The sequence below is a fragment of the Nipponia nippon genome, unplaced genomic scaffold, assembly GCF_047370975.1.
Source record: "Nipponia nippon isolate SJK-2023a ecotype South Korea unplaced genomic scaffold, ASM4737097v1 scaffold_10, whole genome shotgun sequence".
NCBI classification, from domain to species: Eukaryota; Metazoa; Chordata; class Aves; order Pelecaniformes; family Threskiornithidae; genus Nipponia; species Nipponia nippon.
In genome coordinates, this window is record NW_028262291.1 from 13815815 (window position 1) to 13838947 (window position 23133).

The 23133-nt window shown below is 45.2% G+C and overlaps 1 protein-coding gene across 3 annotated transcripts in view; it reads left to right on the forward strand.

Moving 5' to 3' along the window:
• Positions 1–21802, forward strand: part of LMO1 (LIM domain only 1) — a 62422-nt gene extending 40620 nt beyond the window's left edge. For all 3 annotated transcript variants that reach the window (XM_087745576.1, XM_087745577.1, XM_009461466.2), the window contains exons 2-4: positions 4575–4788; positions 16408–16533; positions 21360–21802. In XM_087745576.1, coding sequence (XP_087601702.1) covers positions 4575–4788; positions 16408–16533; positions 21360–21465 — 446 coding nt within the window. In that variant the 3' untranslated portion in view covers positions 21466–21802. The remainder of the gene's footprint in view (positions 1–4574; positions 4789–16407; positions 16534–21359) is intronic.
• Positions 21803–23133: the final 1331 nt, after the last annotated feature.

The window sequence follows — 23133 nt, forward strand, 5'->3', positions numbered from 1 at the left end:
AGGGCTCGAGTGGGAGAGGGGGAGGCCGAGGGGGGCTGCGGGAAATCTGAGGGGGGTCTGAAAAGTCCTGGTGATATCACCTGTGTTCTATGCTCTGGACTTGACTGTATAAAATACAGGCAAGCTGCAAAGCCTTGAGGCATATATCATTAGCCAGCAGTCCCGCATTACTCTTTCAGACCAATTAACCTTTAGAGTTGCATTAAAGAAATTAGGTGGTGAACTTCCATGCTTTCAGAGGGGACCAGTAGCTCTCTTGCAGACCAGAGCACTGTGGAGCTGTACGCCATAGGACCATTGCAGATAACTGTTATTTAAAAGGTCTACCATTTATAAAAAAGTTTCCAGGCTCTCTTGGAAATGAGGCTTTATGAACAGTGCCCTTAAAGGAACTGCAGCTGATTGCCATGTGAATAGAAATATCAGTAAAATGGCTTAGAAAAATTTAGAGGTGTACTTAGCGGACACTTGTGTTATAAAGCCAGCTGAATAATTTTACAGAAAGACCCCAACTGAGAAGATACGGGCTGATTAAAGCTAGCTTGTCCGACTGTGAATAGAGGTAAAGTTTAGATTACTCACTACAACAACAGCCTCTTTAGACACAGCCATAAATTTCAGCATGTCCAGAGGTGGTGTCTATAATTTTTTAATGCGCATTGGAGCTCCGAGCACTCAGAACAGGTTTTGTTTTGTATTTACCAGCAGCAAGTCTATTAAGTTGTAAAGGGTGAAGAAGGGAGTGTAGGTAGCCAAAAATAGAAAGGCTTCATCTACTGTTTCTAAGAAAAGAAAGCGATGGATGGCTAGCAGCAGGAGAGGAGAGAGCAACTTGATGGTACTTTCAGAATTTGGTAATCGGTCAGCATTCCCTTTGTGATCATGTATGTAAACGGGTGAGTGTCCAGCTGTTAATTTTCCTACCTCTGCAACACGACTTCTCATTTTCTAATCCTTGCCCTTGGAGCGCATGTGGAATTTATCGAAGGTGAGCCCTTTGTTTCTTGACAGCCCTGGTTAGACACCACGTGGCCCTGATCAAATTGAACTAGGTATCTTGGCATTTTTTGGTAAGTACTGGGGAAAAATCTACATAGAGAAATGAAGCAGCATCGCAGCCCTGCAGTGGGGAAATTTCCAAAAAGAAAGAGAATCTCCCCAGGTGGTTTCTGCCTGCAAAGCCCAGACTGCTTGGGATTTGCTGGGAGGGAGGCAGGAGGAGGAAAGTGGAGTTTGTTGTTGCCTGTGTCCTCTCTTTGCAAGCCTCCAACCATGAAAGGGGTTAAGCTTCTGAGATGCTGCTCTCTTGTTGCTTGGAAATGACATGGCAAGCATGCGAGGAACCCTTGCTGATCAAGTTTGGCAGTTTTTGAAATTTTGTTTCACGCCTTGCCTGCTGTGTCAACTCACCAGCTAATTGCAGCTGCAACTTTCTGTAGTGGTGTGTGTGCTCCGTGCAGACCGGTTGGTTGGGATGTCGGAGGGAAGCCTCACAGACCAAAATGTAATTTCAAAACACTGAACCTGACCAGCAGAGGCTGACCTTGCTCGTTATTATCTGAGTGGAAATAGCAGCTTTGAACATCATATGATCTCTGAAATGGTACCTTTTTTCATTAGAAAGCCCCCTGCTGAATACTGACCAAATACATAGCTTTTTTCCTTGCTTAAGGTACTGTTTAAAAATATATATATCTGTTCCTTTGCTAGTTATTAGAAGAAAATCAAAGTGTTACATTCCCCTTAGTCGCAGAAGCCTCTCCTAAGACAATGGTGTGCTTGCAATAGCAGGGAACTGAGATGCTGGCGGTGAGTGAGGGCTGCCAGGGCCACAGATAGATCAAGAACCACCACTGCAGCCAGCTCACAGCCGTCTGGGCCTGCTTGCCACCTCAGGAGACCCTCCTAACCTGCCAACCCACCCTTACCGATCAAACCAGCCTCTCCTAATGGTCCAGCCAGGGTTTTGTCCCTGCACAGCTGCCCTCGCGCTTGGCCGTGCTGCTGTTAACAGTGGACCCCTTGCTCTGGGTGAGGAGAGCTGTAACTCTGAAAGGGCACTGGTTTCAAAAGTGCTCGACAGCCTTGGGAAGTCCCATCTGGCTGAAGATCTTGTATTTCTGAATCGCAGAGATGATCTCAAACTCCACCCATGCAGCAGTTCTCTTGTGAGGAGGTTTAAGGGGCTCCGGTTGTCTAGAATCTGCATTCTGAAATCTGCAGCACCTCCAGATGCAGGATCCTTAAGTTACCTAGAGGAACCTTGCAAAAGAATTGTATGCTGACCCTCTCCTCGTAAGAAATTCTCTTCTGCCTCTAAGAGTACACAGCTCACATGTAGAGAGCCTGTTTGGGGAGTGGGTAATGACCCACTGGTGTCTAGGGCTCCTATCTTAAAATATAATTTGCACATCTAGGTCTTAGTTTTCATAGGTGCAAACTATTTTCTTTCATCACTGGTACTGATCTTACACAGTTTGCAAATGCAAATTCATGTATGTGCCCTTCTCTGCCTCAGAATAAGGCAGTCTCTTCTCATGATGTGCTGTTTTCCTTGTGTGGAGTTGGAGAGAGCATGGGATGAAGGCTTTAAGTTTTCTGAAGAAGAAATTACTCAAAAAGTGAAGCTTCTCTTTGCTCCTGAAGTGTACTCTGAAAAAAAAAAAAAGTGCTGTGTCCAGAACCATGGGGCCACTTCCCTCGTTCTCATAACAGACTCTGACCAGAAGCACAGGACTTCTGCAGTTTGACCTCCAGCACCCGCAGTGTATTACACTTCTGACACTTCCCTGTCTTTTCCCTCTTTCCAAACGTGCAGGTGTTCCTCTGTGGCTTTCCCTCAGGAGTATTATGGGTTGCATATGTGACAGGCAAAGACAGATTTAAGTTTTCACTTAATTATTGCATATTTGTCACTAGCATCAAAAGTTTGCTTCTATCGACTTTGCAAGCGGATTTTGAGTGTGCCGCAGCAAAGAGCAGGAGGGCTCTTTAAGCCCTGAGAGTTTTTGAATGTTACTTGACCTGTCTCCATGCTGCTGAGACCACTTTGATAACAAATGGATCAATACCTCCCTGTTTGTCTAGAGGTGTCTTAAGTGCTATTGTCATCTGCTTGCAGCTCTGACAAAGCAATTATTACTGTGGGAGTGGTGGGTTTTACATGTGCTGAGCATTAGCCACCGTCAGGTCACCCTGGCTTTTAAGGAAAGCAGTAAATGTCACTTAGTACAGTGGCACTGACTCGGTCCTCTCCAGTTAAGGGACTGTTAATAATTCCATTATCAAGCTGATACTTTCTGGGACATCCGGCACTTCCTACAGAAATGGTGGCTTAACTTTGTGTAAGAGTATATATAACCAGTGACACCTGCTACTGTAGCCAGTGTTTCCCCTCTCATCTTCTCTGCATTGGCTAAGCCCATGGCATGCTTGTTAAAGCCCAGCATTTCCCTTTTTAGCAGCTGACACTAGTAAAAATAAAAATAGGTAACAAAGTAAAATCAAGGCTCTACAGAAAATGGGATTCTGGCCTCTCAGTGAGTTTGTTTCTTCTTTCATCGTCCCCTGTCCTCTTCTTCCCCCACAGTACAATCCTTGTTTATTTTTCCACCTTGCCTGTTGATTCCATTAAATCCTCCCCGGCCTCCCTCTTAAACTGAGAAGGGTGATAGGTCTCACACCCGTGTCAGTGCTCACCATGGGAGGTACTATCGCTCGGAGGAGAGGAAAAGGCTGGAGACAGCAGTGTGAGGAAGGTGGTCACAGCAAGTCTCCACCAGCCTAGTGACTTCAGTGTCCTGTCACCACCTCATACCCAGCTAGCTCATGCTTGCTTTGCAGTCCCAGCAGGGGTTTCCAGGGAGGAAAAAACTCCTGTTTTTTTATTACCTTCTCCAGCGGTACAAGAGGAGCAGGAAAACTCTGCTTTGCTTAAGGAGTGTGGCTTCACTAGTGGTAGAGGGGCACTCATTGGGTTATTCTCAGCAGTCCTTGAGGGCTTTTGAATAACATTTGTTAGAGCAGCCCCTGGGCTGCTCTAGTGTTCACTGAGGCCTCTGTGACCAGCGGGGTTCACAAAAGAGGAAAAACAGTGGCGTACCACATCTTTTTATAGCCACTGCTCTCCTTTCCCCATCAAGCTTGATCCAGCCAAGATGCTGGACTGAGGGTACGTACAGTGGTGGCCCTTCTGATCTTTGTAATTGCCTGTGGCAGGTAATTAACAACACAAGGGTACTGGCAGTGAGGGAAAAGCAAATGTTGACATTGCAGCCAGTTTATTCTGCTGCACAATGTTAATTAAAAAAAAGTCTGGTGCTCTGTGTCAGCCCTACCCTTAGGAAAAAAGGGCTGCGTACCTGCAAGTGTCACACTCCCACTTACCCTGTCATAGCAAATGAAGTTTAAGTTCCTTTGACCATCAGCTTCTTGCAATGTGAACTCCTTGTAATGAAACCAGCAGCAGTATTTGCTCACAGATCTACCTATAGCTCACAGTGCTACCCCAAATGCAGAAAACCTATTCAAGCTGTTTGATATCTTCTAAACGAAATGCTTTGTTTGTGCTGCAGGTGTGCCGATGTTATCCGTACAACCCAAAGGCAAGCAGAAGGGCTGTGCTGGCTGCAACCGGAAGATCAAGGACCGGTACCTGCTGAAGGCTCTGGATAAGTATTGGCATGAAGACTGTCTAAAGTGTGCCTGCTGTGACTGTCGTCTTGGAGAGGTTGGATCAACTCTTTACACAAAAGCAAATCTCATTCTTTGCCGCAGAGATTACCTGAGGTAAATAGAGGAACGTACTGTGGGCTCTTCCCAGAGCCTCTCAGTGTGCTGCCAGCTGTTTGTCTTTCTAAACCTTTACTATGAAAACATGTACTTGTGCGTGGTCAGCCCTGCCCAGAAAAGGTTGGAGTTTCTTCCTCTGTTTAAGCATGGCTTTTTATTTGCACTTTTTGTGTTTTGTAGTCAGGGAGGTGGCATCCTATTTTTAGGTCAAGGTAGAAGGAGGAGGGCATGACTTAACTCTTTATTATTATGAACCAACAAGAACAAGCAGTCATTGCTGAGAAAATTAGGAGAAGACGGTTAATTCTTCTTGCATATCTTTGATGTTATACTCCTGCATATTGACTAAGATCTGACCAAACCTTTACCTTTTCTTTTTCGGTGATAGCTTTTAGATAGATTTCTAGTGCTTATATTGAGTAAGGTTCCTCCTGAGGGGCTCTTGTCTCTTCCCTAAGTAAACAGAGCAAAACACTCCAAAATTACAGATCAGCTTCAAAAAATATGAGGAAGTCTGCAGAGACCACCACTAACTCTGAGTTAGAACTACCCTGTCAGTGCGTGTTTGCAATACATAACTACACATGGGATTTTTTGCCTGGTGTGTATGGGGGTTTTGTACAAAATACTTTTTATAAACACAAATTAATTTTAATAAGACAGCAGGCCTAATGCAAACATTCTTATGAGGGTCACACTGAAAAACACTCTGAGTTTTGCTTTGTTTTTCCTTTGGAAGAGTGTACTTGATCTCCCGCTAATGTGTGTGTGTTCTTTTTTTTTCCCAAAGCACTGATAGCATTTCCTATGCAACCTCAACCAGCAAACACATCTGAAACAAAACAAAACCAACACGCTGTTTTAAGATAGGGAGGTAAAATGCCATCTAACCTTGTGGTATCCAGAGGCTGGGTAGATTAGTCTCAATGATTAGATGCTTCACGTGTTTCAATGTAAAACATATTCCTGAAAATAGTCAATAAATATTTTCGTAGTAAACTTGAACCAACAAGTTTCTCCTGCTAAAGATGAGAGCTTAAGTACTGAGCCAAATAGAAGAAATAAGTCTATTAGCTGCCATATGGGAGCTGTCACCTTGCCTTTCAGCCAGGCAGTATACCAGAGCATCCTGCCCACATGAGGATCTTTGCTCCTGCTTGAGCTGAAACTCTTCGGGGCACACATGAAATGTCTCAGCTGAAATTCTGCCACTGAGGCAGCAGTCACAGGTCCATATGGGGTTAGATGGGGTGCATCCCCAAAACGTAAGTGAGGAGCAGCTCAGGTAAGGGTGGAGCACATCTGAAGGCGGAAAGAAATGATAAGCGGCCTTTGGAAAGGTGGAAAGGGTGTGATGAGGAAAGAGTTAACCATCTTCACTATCATGAAATAATTTTTGTACCTTGTCTTAAGTCTGAGTATTTACTAATGCCACAAGTCACTTGCTCTAGAAGTATCCTTAACCCTGCCTCTGCTAATCTGAAAAAACTGAGCTCCAGAAAGTTCTTTAACACACAGATTTCTAACGCCAAATTAGCATTTTGGTTCTTCACTGATCCTCCTTCAGTTCAGCTGTACTCTTTCTGTGTTGTGGACATAATTCTGATGTGTCAAGAATATAACAGCTCTTGAGCTTTACTTGTCAAGGATTGCATCATTTCTTTTCATCATAGTATCACAATTGGGTCGTGCTAGGTGCTAATCACAAGGACTGCCAAAATCTTTCAGGAGAGCTTCTTCTAGGAATAGTCTTCCTTCCAGAAAGCATAGGCTGCATTAGTTTCTGGAGTGTTTCTTTATACTTGGTTGTATTAAAACACATCTCTTGTTTGCACCCAGCTTGCTGATCCAGGTCTCTACGTCAGTCATCCTCCTCTTCATTATTTATCACTTCTGTAGACTGTCATTTGTGCATTTGGTAAACAGTGTTGTGTGTGTTTGTTGGGTTTTCTTTTTTTTAATCTGACCTGGAAGATAGATATTCAGTGTTATTCTACACGTTGCAGAACCCTACTGGAAATACTTAGCTGGGCGGTGATTCCCATTTACATTTGCTTTTGGAGACCTACAAGCTACCCCATGTTTTGTCCATTTAATGAGCACTGTATTGATTTTGGTTTGTTCTACTTTTCATAACAAAAATAACATGCAGCATCAAATCAGACACGTTAAAGTGCTGAAGGAAAGCAGTATCGATGCCATTAAACTTAGAAGAACCTTTTTATCACTGCAGTTGTAGAGCATTTCTTTCTTTCTTTCCTTGGTTTATCCTGAGAATGCTTCTCTGAGGTGGAAAAGCTTAATTTGTAATCTTCTCACTGGCCCACAGATGGCATGACTTTCTGGGGCACACCAGAGGTCTGTGCTAAAGATGGAAAAGAAGCCAGGAGGCGCCGACCCCAGGAAACAGCCCACGTCCCGTCTTTTGAGAAGAGAGGGCAATTCATGAAACGTGGAAGGCAACAGTTGGGGCTAGTGTTTGACCATGTCCATGCAGCTTCTGTCACAGCAACAGTTAAGCATGGTCTCTGAAGGAAACTACTTCTGTGCCTGAAAGGGGTCTCGTAGCCCCTCTGCCTCCATTTGTTGAGTTAGAATAGTCCCCAGTCCACCAAGGGGGGAGTCTATTGCTATTTCTGCAGCATGGTTAAATTGTGGTGAGAAGGCTTATGTGGCCCAGTAAAACAGGCCCAGACGTTCCCCATGCTAAAGAAGTTGTAGGTATTGTGAGTAAAAATGGGGGGCATCTGCCCGTATTGCAGTAGGGTACCAAACGCTTCAACTGGCTGCGCAATCTCCTCTCAGTGTCTGGCTAGCCTTCACCTCCTCAGGTGATGGTTATGTATACATACATTATGCTACTAGCTAATTTGGGGGGGGGGGGGGGGGTTTACTACTTCCGACTTTAAATATTTTTCCCCTATTCAAATTTAGTCCATTACAGCAGCTTTGAGCACTAAAAGTATTCCTTACCTGTTTTCTATTGGGAAGAACAATATAATTGTCATATCCCAGGAAATTTAGCCAGATCTACAGCTGTGATGTTTGGTGTTCTTGCTAATAAGTAAATTTAGGTTTATAGTGGTTTTGGGGGGTTCTGCTGCACTCCTGGGATCTGTTCTCCTGATGCTAAGGAACCATTTCAGGGTCCTAGGATAGGAATAAGGGCATTGCTCTGCACTCTCATATTTTATGGAAGTTTAAAGCAATTTTTTTTTTACTTTAAAACACCTTCTGTTGCCTTCTACACATAATATTTCTTTCTCTCTCAATTTTAACTATTAGTTCTATTAATAGAAGGAGTTAAAGTTGCCATCACCATCTTCTCTACTGTCTATTCACTCCTGGTAATTTGAATTTTTCTTCTTGGAGAATTACCCATTCCCATCATTATATAATTCCTTCCCTTTAATAGTTCTAGAGCCTCTATCCACATCTTTTTTTCCTTGTTCAACAACTCACGGTATTTATTCTACTAGTCAAATTTTAGCAGAATTCATTCCTAAAATTAAGTTTTCATACTTCATGCTGTACTTGCACCAAAAAGGGAGTACTTTATCTGGAGGACAGTCAAAGGAATTTATCATTGGCCACTTCCTCTATATGCCTTTGAATAAAAACAGGGTGAATAGTGCACTGATATTTAGTAGGTCAACCATCATGTGAAAAATTAAAAGCTAGACTGATTTTGCACCCATAAAAGTAAATATATGTATCTTTTATATCTGAAGTCCAAAAGGAATATTGCTGTGTAATGACCAGGAGAAAAAGATTGGTGTTTCATAATCTCTTTATAGACCAATGTTTCTTTGAATTTGCCTGTGAGCCGAGCATGGAGTTTGGGAATACGTGCTTCATTACCTGGTGAAACGTGCTTTCCCCTCCCCTTGTGCAGTCTCCATCTCTGAGCATGCAGCAGGTTTGTTCCTGCCCGGGGCTGCAAAGACCCAACCACTACCACCCAGCATCAGGCTTCCACTTGTCTCCTCAGTGTGGAGGCAGCAATTTATAGGTGCTTACCTATAGACAGAAAGGACTCGTGGAATATTTTGGGCAGCTTAGAAATTCAGCAATTTGCAGGTCTGGGCCCTGCTTGCGCCACAGTGTCGTTGGGCTGAGAGCCCCTGCGCCATGGTTGTCAGCAAAGAGCGGCTCTGCCGTACTGGAGCAGCTGCGGCCGCTGCAGGGATCGGGGACAGGGATGAATTTCTGGACTTTTGCCATCGGTGTGGGGCAGGGTGCTGGGACAGGAGCGCGGCTGCATCCTGCCCCGGTGCGTCGGCGTTGCTTTGGAGCCGGCTTTGTCCGAGGCGTTGGCAGCACGGTGGGCTGCCGGCTCTGTGTGCAGGTCCTCAGTGGGTTTTTAGAAGAAATCTTTCAAATGTACTTCAGGAGCTGCTAGCAGACCATAGCCTGGTCATTTGTTTCAAAAGATAAACTGTCGTCATTGCTTGTGAAGGAACATTTGTTAACCTTCACATTTCATAAAACACTTTCTTGCTCATTTTTTAATCATGAAAGATGAAATTGGATCTCGAGTTGTTATCCTTGCAGTATCACCTCAGTCTCCAGCTGTGTCTAGATATATTTTTCGATACATTTTGTCTGAGCAAATAGATTTACCATTTGTTTCATAATCACAGTTCCAGCATTCCTACCTCTAATTATTTTTGATAAGCAAATGCTATTGAAGAAACTGCTTCTGGGACAGAGAAGCTTAGCATGCAGCGTGCATGGCTCCTCGCAGCCCCCACGCAGCAATGTGTGTTTGTTCCTAGGCGTAATTAAACATTCACCAAGCTCCGGTTCACAGGGATGGTTTGGGTCTTGCATCAGGATTTCCCAGGAGGAACTGACAACTTAAATTTCACTGTGAAGTGCTGATGAAGAATGTGATTTTTCCTTTTTACTCGGTATGGTGCCCTCACACGAGCAAAGGCGATTCAGGCTTGCTTTGACAGGAGCAGAACTGTTGCTTCTGTGTGTTTGATATGCTGGTGTTAGGAAAGTTTTTCATCATTTACACTGATCAGGGCCTTAATTAGACTCCAAAGAAAGCTCAAAAACTGCATTAAAAAATCATGGTGAATCAGTAAGAGAGAAGGGCTTTCTGGGAAGCCCCGATGCTGTTCTTGGTTTATTTCATGGAAGTTCTTTTCACACGACTTCCCACGTGTTTTGATCAGTGCCACAACCTCAGCATGGCATCGGTGCTGCAACCTGAGCATGGTGTTGGTGCCTCTGGCAGGCGGAGCAGCCCTGCACAGCCCGTCTGAGGGACGGAGATGTCCTGGCAGGACTGCCGTCCCCTGGCACTGGTGCCCCTCAGCACTCTTTGTGTCATGGAGGCTTGAACTCCACCCTGGGCAGCTCCTAGTCCAAACAAATCAGCTGCCCGGTACTGGGGTTTCCAGTTGTTGGATACTGGTTTTTGCTCTGCTCTGGATGCCCCAGTGGGTTAATTCTGACAATGAATCATTTTGGGAGCCCTTTAGTTGAAGTGATCTGTATCTGGCAAATGTGCACGGTTTCATTTTGTTGTGGGATATGAAGAGCGATCTTGCACAAACACAGGCGCCCTGCTCTCTGGCACGGGAGGACGCAGGCAAATACCCTCCTTCTGGTGGGCTTCCCCAAGTCGGTAACGAAGGCCCTAAGACAAACAATTAAACCATGGCTGGACATGTAAGCACAAGTCTTCAGGAACTGAGAAGTGCATGCTGAAACTAGCCGAATTTAAGTTAATCTACCAGAGATATCACTAATACTCTGAATGTAGCTTCAGCCTGCAGAAGCTGCAACACCTTTGAAGCAGCAAGGAGAGTCTTTGGGATTATTTTCCACCAGAGGAGCATAGTGCACATGCATGCACCGAGAGCATGCCCTGCCTGCTTTTCAAGGGACATGTTCAGTGTGGGGAGGAGAGGTATAAATGCAGTGGCTGAACAAAAGGTATCTGGTCAGAGCCTAAAAACGTTGCAAAATTGAAGTGCTGTTCTTGCATCGCAACAGGGAGCGTCTTGCTTGCTATGTAGGATAACCTCACTTCTATGCTTGCTATCTATACAGATTAAGGAGGATTAATTAGGCTCAAAATGCAATGCGTCTTGCCAACATTGCTGTGCTTTGTGATGTTAAAGCACAGTTTTTTTTTCTCCATAGTAGCTGGTCCAGGGGTTTCTCACAGCCCATGCCTTTCAGGATAAACAAGCAATGCTTGGTTTGTTTGCTTGCTTTTTTTCCCTCCCCGCCCCCCCTTCTCCACACCTCCCAGTCAGGAGGAAAGCTTATGGGGAGTAATTCTTCCAGGCTGTGGTGTACTAGCACACCTCTAGCACTGCCAGCCTTGCAGTTTTCTGACTGCTGTTTTTAAACTCCCCTAAGAGGACATTGTTGCATGTGTGTTCAACAGTGCCGGAGACAACCAAGATGGGTTTTAAGGTCGGTGGCTTCAGTTATACCACGAGGAAGGCTGGCACAGGGGAGGAGTACTTGGATTTCTCTCTCCTGCTGCGAGTCCCTACCCCACTGTAAATATCTACTGAAAATATGGAGGGAGAGACCAAAGGAGTAAAAATAAGTGAACATTCAGATGCATTCTTCAACTGAAAACAGATGCCCTTCAGCAGCCTTGAAGTTTATGCCCAGTAAACTCTGAACTAGTGCGATCACCCAACCAGAGGGCTTTTTTGTACTGCGCTGGTTCAACTCCTCCCGCTATGCTATCCATGAATGCCAAACCCTTTGGCATGCAAGATGTAAATTCTTTGCGATTGAACTTCAAGGCTTCATGAGAGGACAGGTTGACCAACTTCATTAGTACCAAAATGCATTTCCTTTCCTTCAGCTGACATGACTTCCCACTGCAGCACTGACAATGGTGTCCTGGAAAGGAGGGTGCACCACCTAATCTGTGTTTACCATACTGAAATGCCTATCACTAAGGCTTTCTCTGAATATTACACAAAGGCTGATGACAGGGAAGTTGGGAACCTCGAGTCTGAAGTTGCTTTTAAGCTTATTCTTTTTATCTTTTTAAGTGATGTTCGGGCTTTCCCTGCAATTATTGGCATATTCAGTACCTTGGTCAAATCAGACTTGTAGCTCAGCATATTTCTAATATCCACAGATGGGAAAAATACCGATTGCAAGCTGTTAAGAGCTGTCCTCACTGGAAGACTAGTTGTTGGTTTGTTTCAAATGGTAGGGGCAAAACCTTTTCTTTTCATGATGATGAGTTTCAGGTACATAAAGTAAGTCTCGTTCTACAGCAGGTCCTGATGGAGCTAGGAAATAAATGGCAGCAGGCATATAGCGAAAGTGTATGGGAAAACCTACTTCACCTACTAGCTGGAAAGGATGAGAGTGTGGGGTTTGGTAGCTCTTCAAAAACTTATCCAGATAATCTGGATATACAAATATACAGAGAAATATGTAGCTGTACACAGTATCTACAAATGTAGATATTTATCTGTAGATAAGTGTTTAGTCCTCTTTCAACTCATAATTCTTACCTTTCAGTGTTGACAAAGCCTCTTGTTTTGGGGAATTATCAGTCTCAACTCAGCTGTTTAATTTTGAACTTGTCTTGTTCTTGTGTTGTTTAAAAAAAATCCAATTGACACTCCCAACCTATCCTTTCTGTACCACTCATTATTTATATGTGCCTGTCCTGCTTCCTCTTTTTTTGTCTCCTGTAAACAGCTCCAAAATTTTCACTCTTTCTGTGGAGGGAAGATTTTCTCCCTCTTTCTAGATTGCGAACTGCTAGCTAGTCAGACACCAGGCTAGAGAGAGGAGAAGAAATGGGGACTCTCTCCTTGTAGACAATGACTAAAACAGATTGTTGTTTCTAGTGGTGACAGAAGTAGGCAATCAGGTTCTCGGTTTAGCCACCCTGCACATTTTAGTTGGAGAAGGAAAAAAATCTGTTAAAATGTGCTAAAGTTAATGTGTTCGTATGAGAAGTTTCTTCCTGCTTTCCCTACGGTAAGGACCCTTTACCATGTTTTCTTCCCTGAAAACCTGCAGGGTGCTGTTGACTTTACTCTAGTTTGAATTAACTTCAGGTGTATTCACGGAGCTGGTGAGGTCTGGATCATTGTGCGGAAGATGACTCTAGCCCAGACAAAGCTACATAAAAAGCATCCTTCGACAGTTGCCTACTGCTTCCAGGGGTGCTCCCTTCTTTTCCCATTAATTCATTTGCATTCACTGCTGCTCCTGTATGCCAATTAGCTTTAATTTTTACTATACACACTGACATCAATGGCCAATGAGAACAGCGCGTAGCAGGGGTTTTAGGGTGCCTATAAACTACAGAAAATTGTCCTTGGACAAACTCCTGCTTTTAGACTGGCTGACAACAATAGACATGGTTAAGTTCAGGCTAAGAGCCATTAAACATAATTACTACCACAGGGTAAAAGTTTAATTGTTCTAAATTTTAAATCTGCATAGTCTATGCTTATTTACAAGCGGTTAGATCTTCCTGTTACATAAGGGGGGATAAATCAGTACTTAAAGATTGTTGCCTTTTAACTTCAAAGGGAGATGAAAAAAAAGGTTTTTTTAGAAGAAGCAAAACAACTCCAAACTGAAACCTTTCTGTATTTCCAGCTTCTTTTCTGCCAGTAGCTCCGAGCTGGTAAGTAGATGCTGAGCATCTTCTGATAGATTTTTCTAATGCGCTTCAACTTTGTGTGCGTGAATGTGTGAGAGGGTATTGCATCTGTTATGAAGGTGTCTGGGGGACAGAATGCAGATCAGTTTGTTCATGTGGGGTTATTTTAAATTTAACCACAGATGGGGCTTAGGGTGGAAGATTTTTCTCCTGCTCCTTGTCTTCTCTCCCTCCTCCAATAATGTGAAGCTCCCCATCTCAGAAAGTTTCAGCTCAAGTAGCTTCTGGACAAATAGGTATCAGAGGTGGCAGGGTTTTTACAAGCAAACAAAAAAGGCAAAAGTCTGTGTTCATTTTGCTTTTTCTTCCAGCAGATTAAAAAAAAAACATGTTCACTGAGCTACAAGTTACAGCGTATTTTTAGAAGCATGGTGAATATACAGGGTTCTAAATCACTCCCTGAAAAGCAGATTAAAATTAGGAAGTGCTAGAATAAGTGTGAAATGTTCATCTGTTGGGAAAGGGAGGGTATGGAGGACTGTGAAACTTGATAGAAGAGAAAAAGATTAGCACGCTGACTAGCTGGAAGCTACGTTTATGTAGACATTAGAAGGCAACACGATTTCAGCTGGACAGAACATAAGCTTCAGATCTTATGCAAACAGTCAAAGCTGTTTAACAATTGGTTTACCCCCCAAACCCCTGAAAGGAGACAGGTGAATACGATGCCAAATACATTTTTCATGTTTCTTAAGCTAACTGTTTAAATAGTTAAGTGAACATCTGTCCAAATTTCCCCATCATTTCCATTTAGAAAAGTCTCCTATTTGAAGGCTGAAGAAAAGCGCCTGCTTAACAATGCAAATGGTGCTGTCTGGGGCCCCTTTATTTTGTTTAATCTAGATTGAGCTCCACACAACTGTGATGCTAATGAATAATGGATATTTTATACTTGTGCATGTAGCAGTGCTGGGCACAGAGCAAATCTAGGATTAACCTCCCACTTTCCCTGCCTAACGTGTATTGGACTCATTTTTTGAGTTTGCTGTGACTTGGGTACTCTAAAAACAGATGACTGGTTTTATGGAAAATGGCAAAACCGTGGCAAAAGCTGTCAGGTTTTGCTATGCCCAAGTGAGGTACCGTAGAAGGGGGCAGCTACGTTGGGGGAGGGAGGGGTGTCTGTATTAATGGCTTGATTTGCGAGCGGGCGCTGAATGAGAGCCCAGGCGTTTCAGGGTGGAGACCTGTACGCTTTTCAGCGCTGCGTTTTTTCAGTCCTGTCTGCTGGCGTTAGGCAGCCAAGCACCGTGCTCAGCTGCCTCCCCTGCCTGCCTGCGGGAGCCGGAGCAAGCCGGAGTCAGCCTGCAGGGAGAAAGGGGCTGCCCCATTACCGATTACCTGGTCTGAGTTTGCCAGTGCAAACTACATAGCTGGCATTTTACTCTTCCTTTCAGCCCTGATATGATGGATCTTAGGGGAAAAAATTTTGGTCTTCCCATTGTGGCTTTTCTGTCCCGCCCCACCAGGGGTTTGTGTTTCCATTTGATTTGTGTTGTTTAACTTTTAGGGAAAACGTAGCGCTGTTTCTTCATAGGAAGTCTTGGGGTTTTCCAGCCAGGCGTAACGAAAGACCACGGATACCACTTCTAATGAAAAATAAGGGTAGCCTTTTTTTGTAGCTGAAGAGCAAGCTGACTTTGGTAGCATGGCGCTGTGTGAGGGTGGGAGAGTTGTGTGGAGGTTTCTGTAACATTGCTGGGTGTTTTAATTCACAATTACTGGCCAGTAATAATTACTATTGATTACCTTGGCAAATTGCAGGTTTAGAAATTGGTTATAGATTTTCCTGATGCTTCTCGCCTGCCTGTTGTGGAATCAGCCAGAACCAATGGCTTGAAACAAACCACGAGCCCAAATCTGTCTGCGGGCAGTGACGCGTTGCACACACAGAGCTAATGGTCAGCAGGAACCGTACGTCTTGAGGCTCATCACCCCAAGAATACAATTTTTATCATCTCCTAACTAACCACTTGCATATTGACCACAGTCTTGGGTGAAATTTGGTTTTGTCGGCCTGTTGATTCAAGCCCCGGCTGGTTTGTGTGGCTTTATCGTTGCAGTGGCGTGCTGCCCCTGGCGTGCGCAGGGAGATCTTGGAGAAGTGGGCCGGGGGAAGGATACTGCAGTCTTGGTTGAGTCCCCCAGCGGGAGCTGTAACAGCAGCAGACATCTGGGGAGACAGATAGTGAAAGCTAAGATGAAAATGGCAAAGCTTCCAGTGCTGAAGGGCTGTCCTCGAGGACCGGGGAGCTGAAGTGGAATGGCTGAGCATGCTGTTTGGGCCCAGTGGAAGGACTTAGCTGACTCCCAGGAGGGACGTGGAGGTGGGAGGAGGGGGGCACAGCCAGGGAGGAGGGCTTGCTCTCTCAGATGCCCTGCAAAATGCTGTTGTACTTATTGCAAGAGAAGTTGTCCTTTTTTGCTTTAAACAGCAGGTAAGTGAGGTTCTTCCTGAGCTATATTATAGCATTGCCTGCCAGGGTTGGCAAAGCGTGCATGTCTTCTGCGTCTTGCTGCAAGAGGCTGCCAGCCTATCCCTCCGTTAGGTTGTGGCCAAGCGCAGATGGGGCAAGCACACGTAGAGGAGGATTGGCGGCTCCAAGCACCTACCCCACCGCTGCAGAGAGGCAGATAGTTTTTGACTGAAATTTTGTGAGCCCCAAAATAGTGCTCTAAGTGTTTAATGCTTTTCTCCATTAGACAGCAAATTAGCCCTAGGCTCGCAAACCAAATGAAGTTTCATCTCGACAATCGGAGCCTGCTCACCAGGCAGTTTTATCCCAAGTTCCCGCACACTGGTTGGTCAGCGAAATGGAGACTGCAACTTCTATTTATTGGTGCAATACAGTATTTGATACTGCTAATTACACTTAATTAGTCCTTCCACCATTTAATTAAAATGGCTTCTAATGATTGTGCTTCTTTGGCAGGCTCTTTGGTACCACCGGGAATTGTGCTGCCTGCAGTAAACTGATCCCTGCCTTTGAGATGGTGATGAGGGCCAGAGATAATGTTTACCATTTGGACTGCTTTGCCTGTCAGCTCTGCAACCAGCGGTGAGGACACAGTTATTATACACACAAACACAAACTAATTTATACCTTGGCCTGTAAAATAGGGGAAATGTTTGATCCACGCTACCTGTCTGGGCCTCACAGCCTGCTGGTGTGACCGGGGCTGGTTCATTAGGCTGACCTGGGTGATGCATCTAAGTACCTGTAGCCCCTTTACTGCAAATCCCCTTGTAGCTGGTGGGAGTTGGGGGGGCGAGGAGGGGTACGGAGCCTGCAGATCTGGCTACAGTTGTACGCAGCACAGCTGCTCCTGAATAAAACAAACCGCTTCAGTGACCTTTCATGATCTGCTCTCTTTGCAGAACACAGGCGATGGAGACTGGTCCTCCTCTGGCAAACTGACGTTATTTTGCTTAAATCAGGTTTCTGACAGGCTCAGAACTGGGGACAGCAAAGAAGAAGGAGAAAGAGAAGGGATAGGAAAGAGAAAAATACTCTAGATAAGCCCTTTCCAACACTAGGAACAAATCCCTTTGGTTGTTGTGTAATTAATAGGGGATCTTGGTGGGGTAATTTTGAGTGGGGCTTGTGTATTTCTGCTGGGTTTTACCCAGTGAAAAACACATGTCAAGGAGTATAATAAAGGGTCATGCACAAAGTTTTCCCTTGGGCTACCTGTAGCTAGCCAAATTTGGCAGGGCTGTGAAAAATCTTTCCAGTGCCCTATTTGTTGGTGATTGTAGGCAGAATGGAAGCCCACAGAGCCAGACGTGATATGGTGTCACCTTCTGATGCATCCATCCATCCTTGTCCAAGACAGGCCTGAAATGCTGGTTGTTCTTCCTGCTTTAGTGAGGCTATAGTGACTGCCCAGGGCCCGGGGGCTGCGCTGGGGTGCATGTTCTGGACTTGTGGTTATGTTTCCCAAAGATGAAACTAGGAAACAACACTTCATCTCGTGTGAAGGTGTGAGAGAGATAGTGATGGAAGAGAGATGACAAAACTTATAGGGAGATGTAGAACCTAATGCTGTAAAGCTCAAGTTAAAAGCCTGACTTAAAAATTCATCACTCGCCCTAAAACAAAAGTCACAGTGGGATCTCTAATGAAGTAGCCATACTCGGTGCGTGTGTGGATGCAAACCCCTTCCACCTTTCCCTCTAACCTTAGGAGACCATGCAAACTGGGGCCTGAGTCTCCTTCCATGCCCTCTGACAGCGGTTTAGTTCATGGGGATGAATGGGGTTGTGGCTAGTTGGTGCCAGACCATGGAAGAGGAGAATGGGGTGAGCAGTTTGTAGCTCAGGTGGCTTTACTCGATCATGTTACTGAAGGCAGAGGCGGTGTTTGTTTGAGGTAGAAAACTCTCCTATTAATGTTGGCGGCGTCCAGAGGCACGGTGGCAGCGCCGAGGCGGCAGTGACATCTAGTGGCTCCTGGCCTTGGGCTCCTTTCCCGAAGCCACGCTAAATCTTTCAGTTGCCCGTTCTTGTTTTGCCACTCTTGAATATGCTTCTGCAACAGCCGTGATTCCCAATCAGCAGTGTGTGACTGTCTGCAGAACGTATTATGTTCCCTCCCCGAGATGGTCTCTCTTCAGCTGAAATTGCTGGTTGTTCGTGGGGTTTGTCTCCAGACTGGGAAGTGTTGCAGAATGCTGCCAGGCTCAGCCCTTAGGCTCAGCTTTCTTCCACCTGCCAATGAAGGCCAGACAGGAGAGGGGTGCTCCCAAACTCCACGCCGATACTAGGGCTAGAGCATCTCAAATGTCCCTTCTGGCAGAGGCAAGTCATGGCTCTGGGCTGCACCAGCAGGAGTGCTGGGTTGGCCTTGGAGTCTGTAGGATGAGTATTTGTCATCAAACCCCTACTTTACCCTAGCTTGTCTCATGGAAAAGCCTAGTACCACCTAGTTTTCATTTTCAGGAATTTCTGTTAAATTTCACCTTTTATTACAAAGGCTCCAAAGCACCTCTCTCCCTCTCTTCCCTCTGCAATTGCTAACACTGTTACCGCAGTGCAAAGTGCAGTCCTACTCCGCCCTTAAAATAACCTCCATGTGCTGTCACTGCCTGGCAGGAAAGCACAGGTAATCCCCCCATTCTGGCAGAGTTGCGCTTTGATGCACAAGGGATTTGCCCAGTTTGGGAGGAGCTGAGTTTTTCAGAAAGATGGGCTGAGTAGACAGTGTAGAGCTATGTGTAGATTGTTATTTTTGGCTGAGATCAGAAGACTACAAACTTTTATGACTTATCCTCTAGAGATTTTGGCCCAAAAGGGCAGAATGGCAGTGCTCCTGTAACAGATGACATTGGAAGCTGAACCGAGAACAGTGAGTTTAAGTAACCCTAAAGTAAAAATTGCAGAGGTGGATGCCAAAACTAGTTCTGAATTGGAAACCCCACCTCGTTCTTCAGCTATGAAAAGATTTTATTATGAAGACCTTTCTCTAGTTCTCTTCCAGCTTACTCGCCCTCCTATAGCTAGACTCTGTGTAGGGTGTTAAATCCATCAGAGCAAAATCTCTAATATTTTTACTGAGTGTGCAGTACTTTCATTAGCTTCATCCTCCAAAACATCAGGTTTGCAGCAAGTCCTACAACACGACTCAGCCTACCGTGCTTTAAACTGTTATAAGGTCAACATAGCTTGTCACAATACTGAATAAAAGTTGGTCACCGCTGTAGCTGGCTAATAGGCCAGTATTACAAGGGTTGCAGGAAATCCAGCTGCTTGTGTTGCCGTTATCTAAAAATGTGGATTTGCTAGGAAGAAAATCACTCTGTAGAAATGGCAGGGTAGATTCAGCGTCTGTTTCTGGCTGCTGCTGGCTGGAACTCAATCAGCCAGACAGGCTCTGCGGCAGACCTGCTTGGAGCGTGGGGGCTGGCAGTGCAGTCCCACCTCCCTCTCTGAAGAGAGCTGCGGGATGGGACATGTGAAACTGCATCTGAAGTTGCCCTGTTAAATCCTCTGTCTCTAGTTGAGATGCATCAGCTGAAGAGATCCCAGTTTACTGCTGGGTTTGCAGGACTGGCAGGTAGAAGGAAATAGTTGCCTTTCCAGTGAATCAAGCCCTTCTCCCAAAACTTCACAGGGTCTCAGGGTAGCCCTGCTGTGCATTTTAGCTCCCACGTGCTCATACGCAGACGCCCCCCAACTCCCTGGTTCTCCAGCTCCTCCTTTGGCTCCTCTAGACCCAAACCAGCTTGGGCAAGAGATGGCTGTTGGTGATGCTGCTGGCAAGAGTAATTTTTGCATTTCTCTTCCTGGAGATTTATGTTGTACTTAAGGTAGGGATAAGTAGCAGAAAGCAAGCAGCTATGTCTGTTATTTATTGTGAGTAAACCTACAAGTGGGGAAGGTGGTTTTCAGGAGAGTGTATGCAGTACAGCTTTTAGCATAAAAGCAGTTAATTTAAATTGAGATTAATTTTTAGCTTTTTAATATGCAAAAAAGGTTGAATTTCAGAACTACTAATGCACATGCTGCAGAGGGAAGAAAATGGAAAGTCTCCAGCGAAATCATATATAAAGTGAGAACCAATGCCCAGTTCTCTCTGCACCAGCTTGGCAAATTAATCAGTTTATTTGCAGGTGTCCAGTTGGAGAAAACTTGTGCCCATGTCAGACCTATAAAGGAGCTCTAAAATGACCACTCCTGGTCTTGTAGCACAAAATACTCAGTTTTATGGAGATGCTCTGCCTGAAGCTGCCTGGGTTACAAATCTAGAAAGCATTTTAGACAAGGAGTAGGCAACATCCCTACCAAAGCTCTGCCTGGCAGCAGAGGAAATGGGCGTTTGAGGTCTGATAAGTCTCTGGAGGACGGGATCATTGCCACTAATCTTCCTTCAAAGCCCAGTGAATATTCAGCCTTGCCAGAGGATGGTACCTGCCCCCTCCTGTGGGTTCAGAGCTGCCTTTCGGCACAGGGGCCGGGGGGACTCTCTGCTTTAGGGACCTGGGGCTGATTTAGGACTCGCACTTGGGGCAGGGAGGCGCAGCCATGCGCTCTGGTCTATCATGGCCCCGTTGGTGTGATGGACAAAACCCAGCCCCTGAATTGGGTGCAAAGAGCATTATTTGTTATCTAAAGAAGTAAAGATTAGCTTCTGATTCTTGAGCAAGCAGGCAGGGAGGAAAAATCTATTGGCTGTCAATTCACACCTCTCAGATCCTATATGTGGAACTTTTTTGACCTTAATGGTCAAATAAAATTGTTAAATATCACGAGCCTCTCTGTCAACTTCAATACAAACAGAACAATTTACATGGTATATAGAGAGCAGTGCCCTTCGCTCAATGAAGATAAAGGTTAGGAGTCCAGCCACCAGGAAATTTCTGTTTATTGTTCCGCACTGTACACAAGGGGGTGAGGAAAGACTTAATAGCCAGTCCTTGCCTGGAAATTAGTGTAAATACTGCCTCACCCGAGGGAACCGTGGAGATGTGGATACCAGCTAAAACTTAAAATAGTCTCTGTGTAATATTGCCTGTTTGATTTCCCAGCTGTAGAACTGACACCTCTCGTCTGCAGGGACAAATCCCTTAACTGCACCCAGCCTCCTCTGGCCACTGGCATGGGACCTAGCAGAGACTGGGACCTGCTGCCCAAGCTGCTTCATACAACTATGGCCTGGGAGCTGAGCACCACTGTGCCAGGAAAAGGGACGGCAAAACCCCAGGGCGTCTGCGGGGAAGGGGAGCGAGGCGAGAGGCACGTGGCCTTCCCAGGGTCCCACACCACTGGCAGAACTGGAAACCAAATTCTGGTCCCCAGAGTCGCCTTCAGACCCAAACTGCCTCAAATTCCCCTTGTTCTAACCTCTGTTCATACTTACACCCATTAATTCTTTTTATCTTCCAGATTCTGTGTGGGAGACAAATTTTTCCTGAAGAACAACATGATCTTGTGTCAGATGGACTATGAGGAAGGGCAGCTGAACGGGAGCTTCGAGTCCCAGGTTCAATAACAAACCCTGCTTCGCTGAAGCACTGTGGGATGGGCGCTCGGCCGCGCGAGCAGCAAGGGCGCCTGTCAGCTTGCCTGCAATATTTTTTTAATTCTTGGTCCAGAGAGGACTATATACATTGTAGTACTTTTCCCCCCCCAACACAAAGCAGTTACAATTTTAGATGTACAGTTGTGCCTGCTTAGCTGAGCACTGCATTGCCTGTATGTTTGTGAGTTTTTGAGGTCTGGGGGAGGGCTCTGTACAGTCTGTTTTCTGTATATAAACTGGAACATTTATTTTATGAAAAATGTAATGCAATTTTATTACTGGTGTGAATTAAAAATTATCAATGTTTCCTGGTCATCTTAGCTGTGGTTTGTTCCCCATGCGGTGAAAGCCTGTATTTCCTGTGCTTGATATTGAGCAGACTATTAGAAATATGTACACAGATCCCTGGAAACTGCAGGAATAAAAGCAGAGGCAGGAGTTCACACACACAAACTGGGGGAAGAAATGCTGCTGCAGAATGAGACCCCTCTGCTTGAACTGTGTGGAGACTTGTGTCCAAAAACCTGCTGCGCTGTACAATGGTGGGGAATGAGCTGTGGGCAGGTGATGGCTGGGAACCGTCGGTGCCACTGGTCGGGTCCCACCCAGGCTGCTGTGCAGTGCTGAGGTGCTGGCAGAGAGTTGCCTTGTTTTGCATCTCTATGAATTTTGACAGAGCATTGCCATGGCCAGGAGTGCTTGTTGGCCAGCTCCAGTCTGGGCTGTGAGGAACAGGCTCCCTCCAGCCCTGCCAACAGGTGCCCAGGCATTGATCTGAATATTAATTTCAAGGCTTTGATAGGCAGTGGGGTTTTCCTGTGGGGCACTGCTTGTCCAGGTCTGAGCTGCTGCGAGAGCTGATGTCAGGGTTCGAATGTGACTGGACGCTGACACAGCATCCCTTTTTGCAGCCCTTTTTGCTTACTCTGTGCCAGGTGCTTTGACCTCCCATGTAACGAAAGCGATCGGATTTGAAGCATCTCTCATAGAAAAGCTCTGAACTGTGTTCCTGCTGCGATGCTTTGTGCAATGATTTTCAAGGTTATGCAATTCATGTGCAACCCACTGGACTGTACCAAACCATTTCTTTGTATGGTGAGTGTCACTTTAATACAGTGCACCAGTAGCTGTAAAGGATGGCTGCAATTCTGTTTTGTCTTCTTGCTTTTTCTTAGATTTACCCCACTTTCCCCTAATAAATAGACACCGAGTACTTTTTTTTTTCTGATGTGACTTAATCGGTTACTGGTCCTGGATTGTGTGTGTGTTCTCTGAATTGCAAACGCCACATGCAGTGCAGCTTGGTGCTGCTCTGCCTGTTGCATGAAATGCTTTTATGTACATCTATGTTGAATAATGGCTAAACAGAAGCAAACCACCACCAGACGCTTAATATGCTTCAATATATTACCTGTTATCTGAAGCTACCTTGGACGTGTGGATTGATTGAGTGATTTTTGCTTGATAAACAGAGGTTTTGGTTGGGAGAGCCATTATAAAATGTGCTGGCCCCATCCCCTTTTATTCCCATAAAAATGGAATAGCAATTAAAAAGCCACCTATAGCTGCTTACGGATGGGTAGCGTTTTAATTGCTATTCCATTTTAGTGCCTTTTGGGGTTGAGGCGGGGTTTTTTG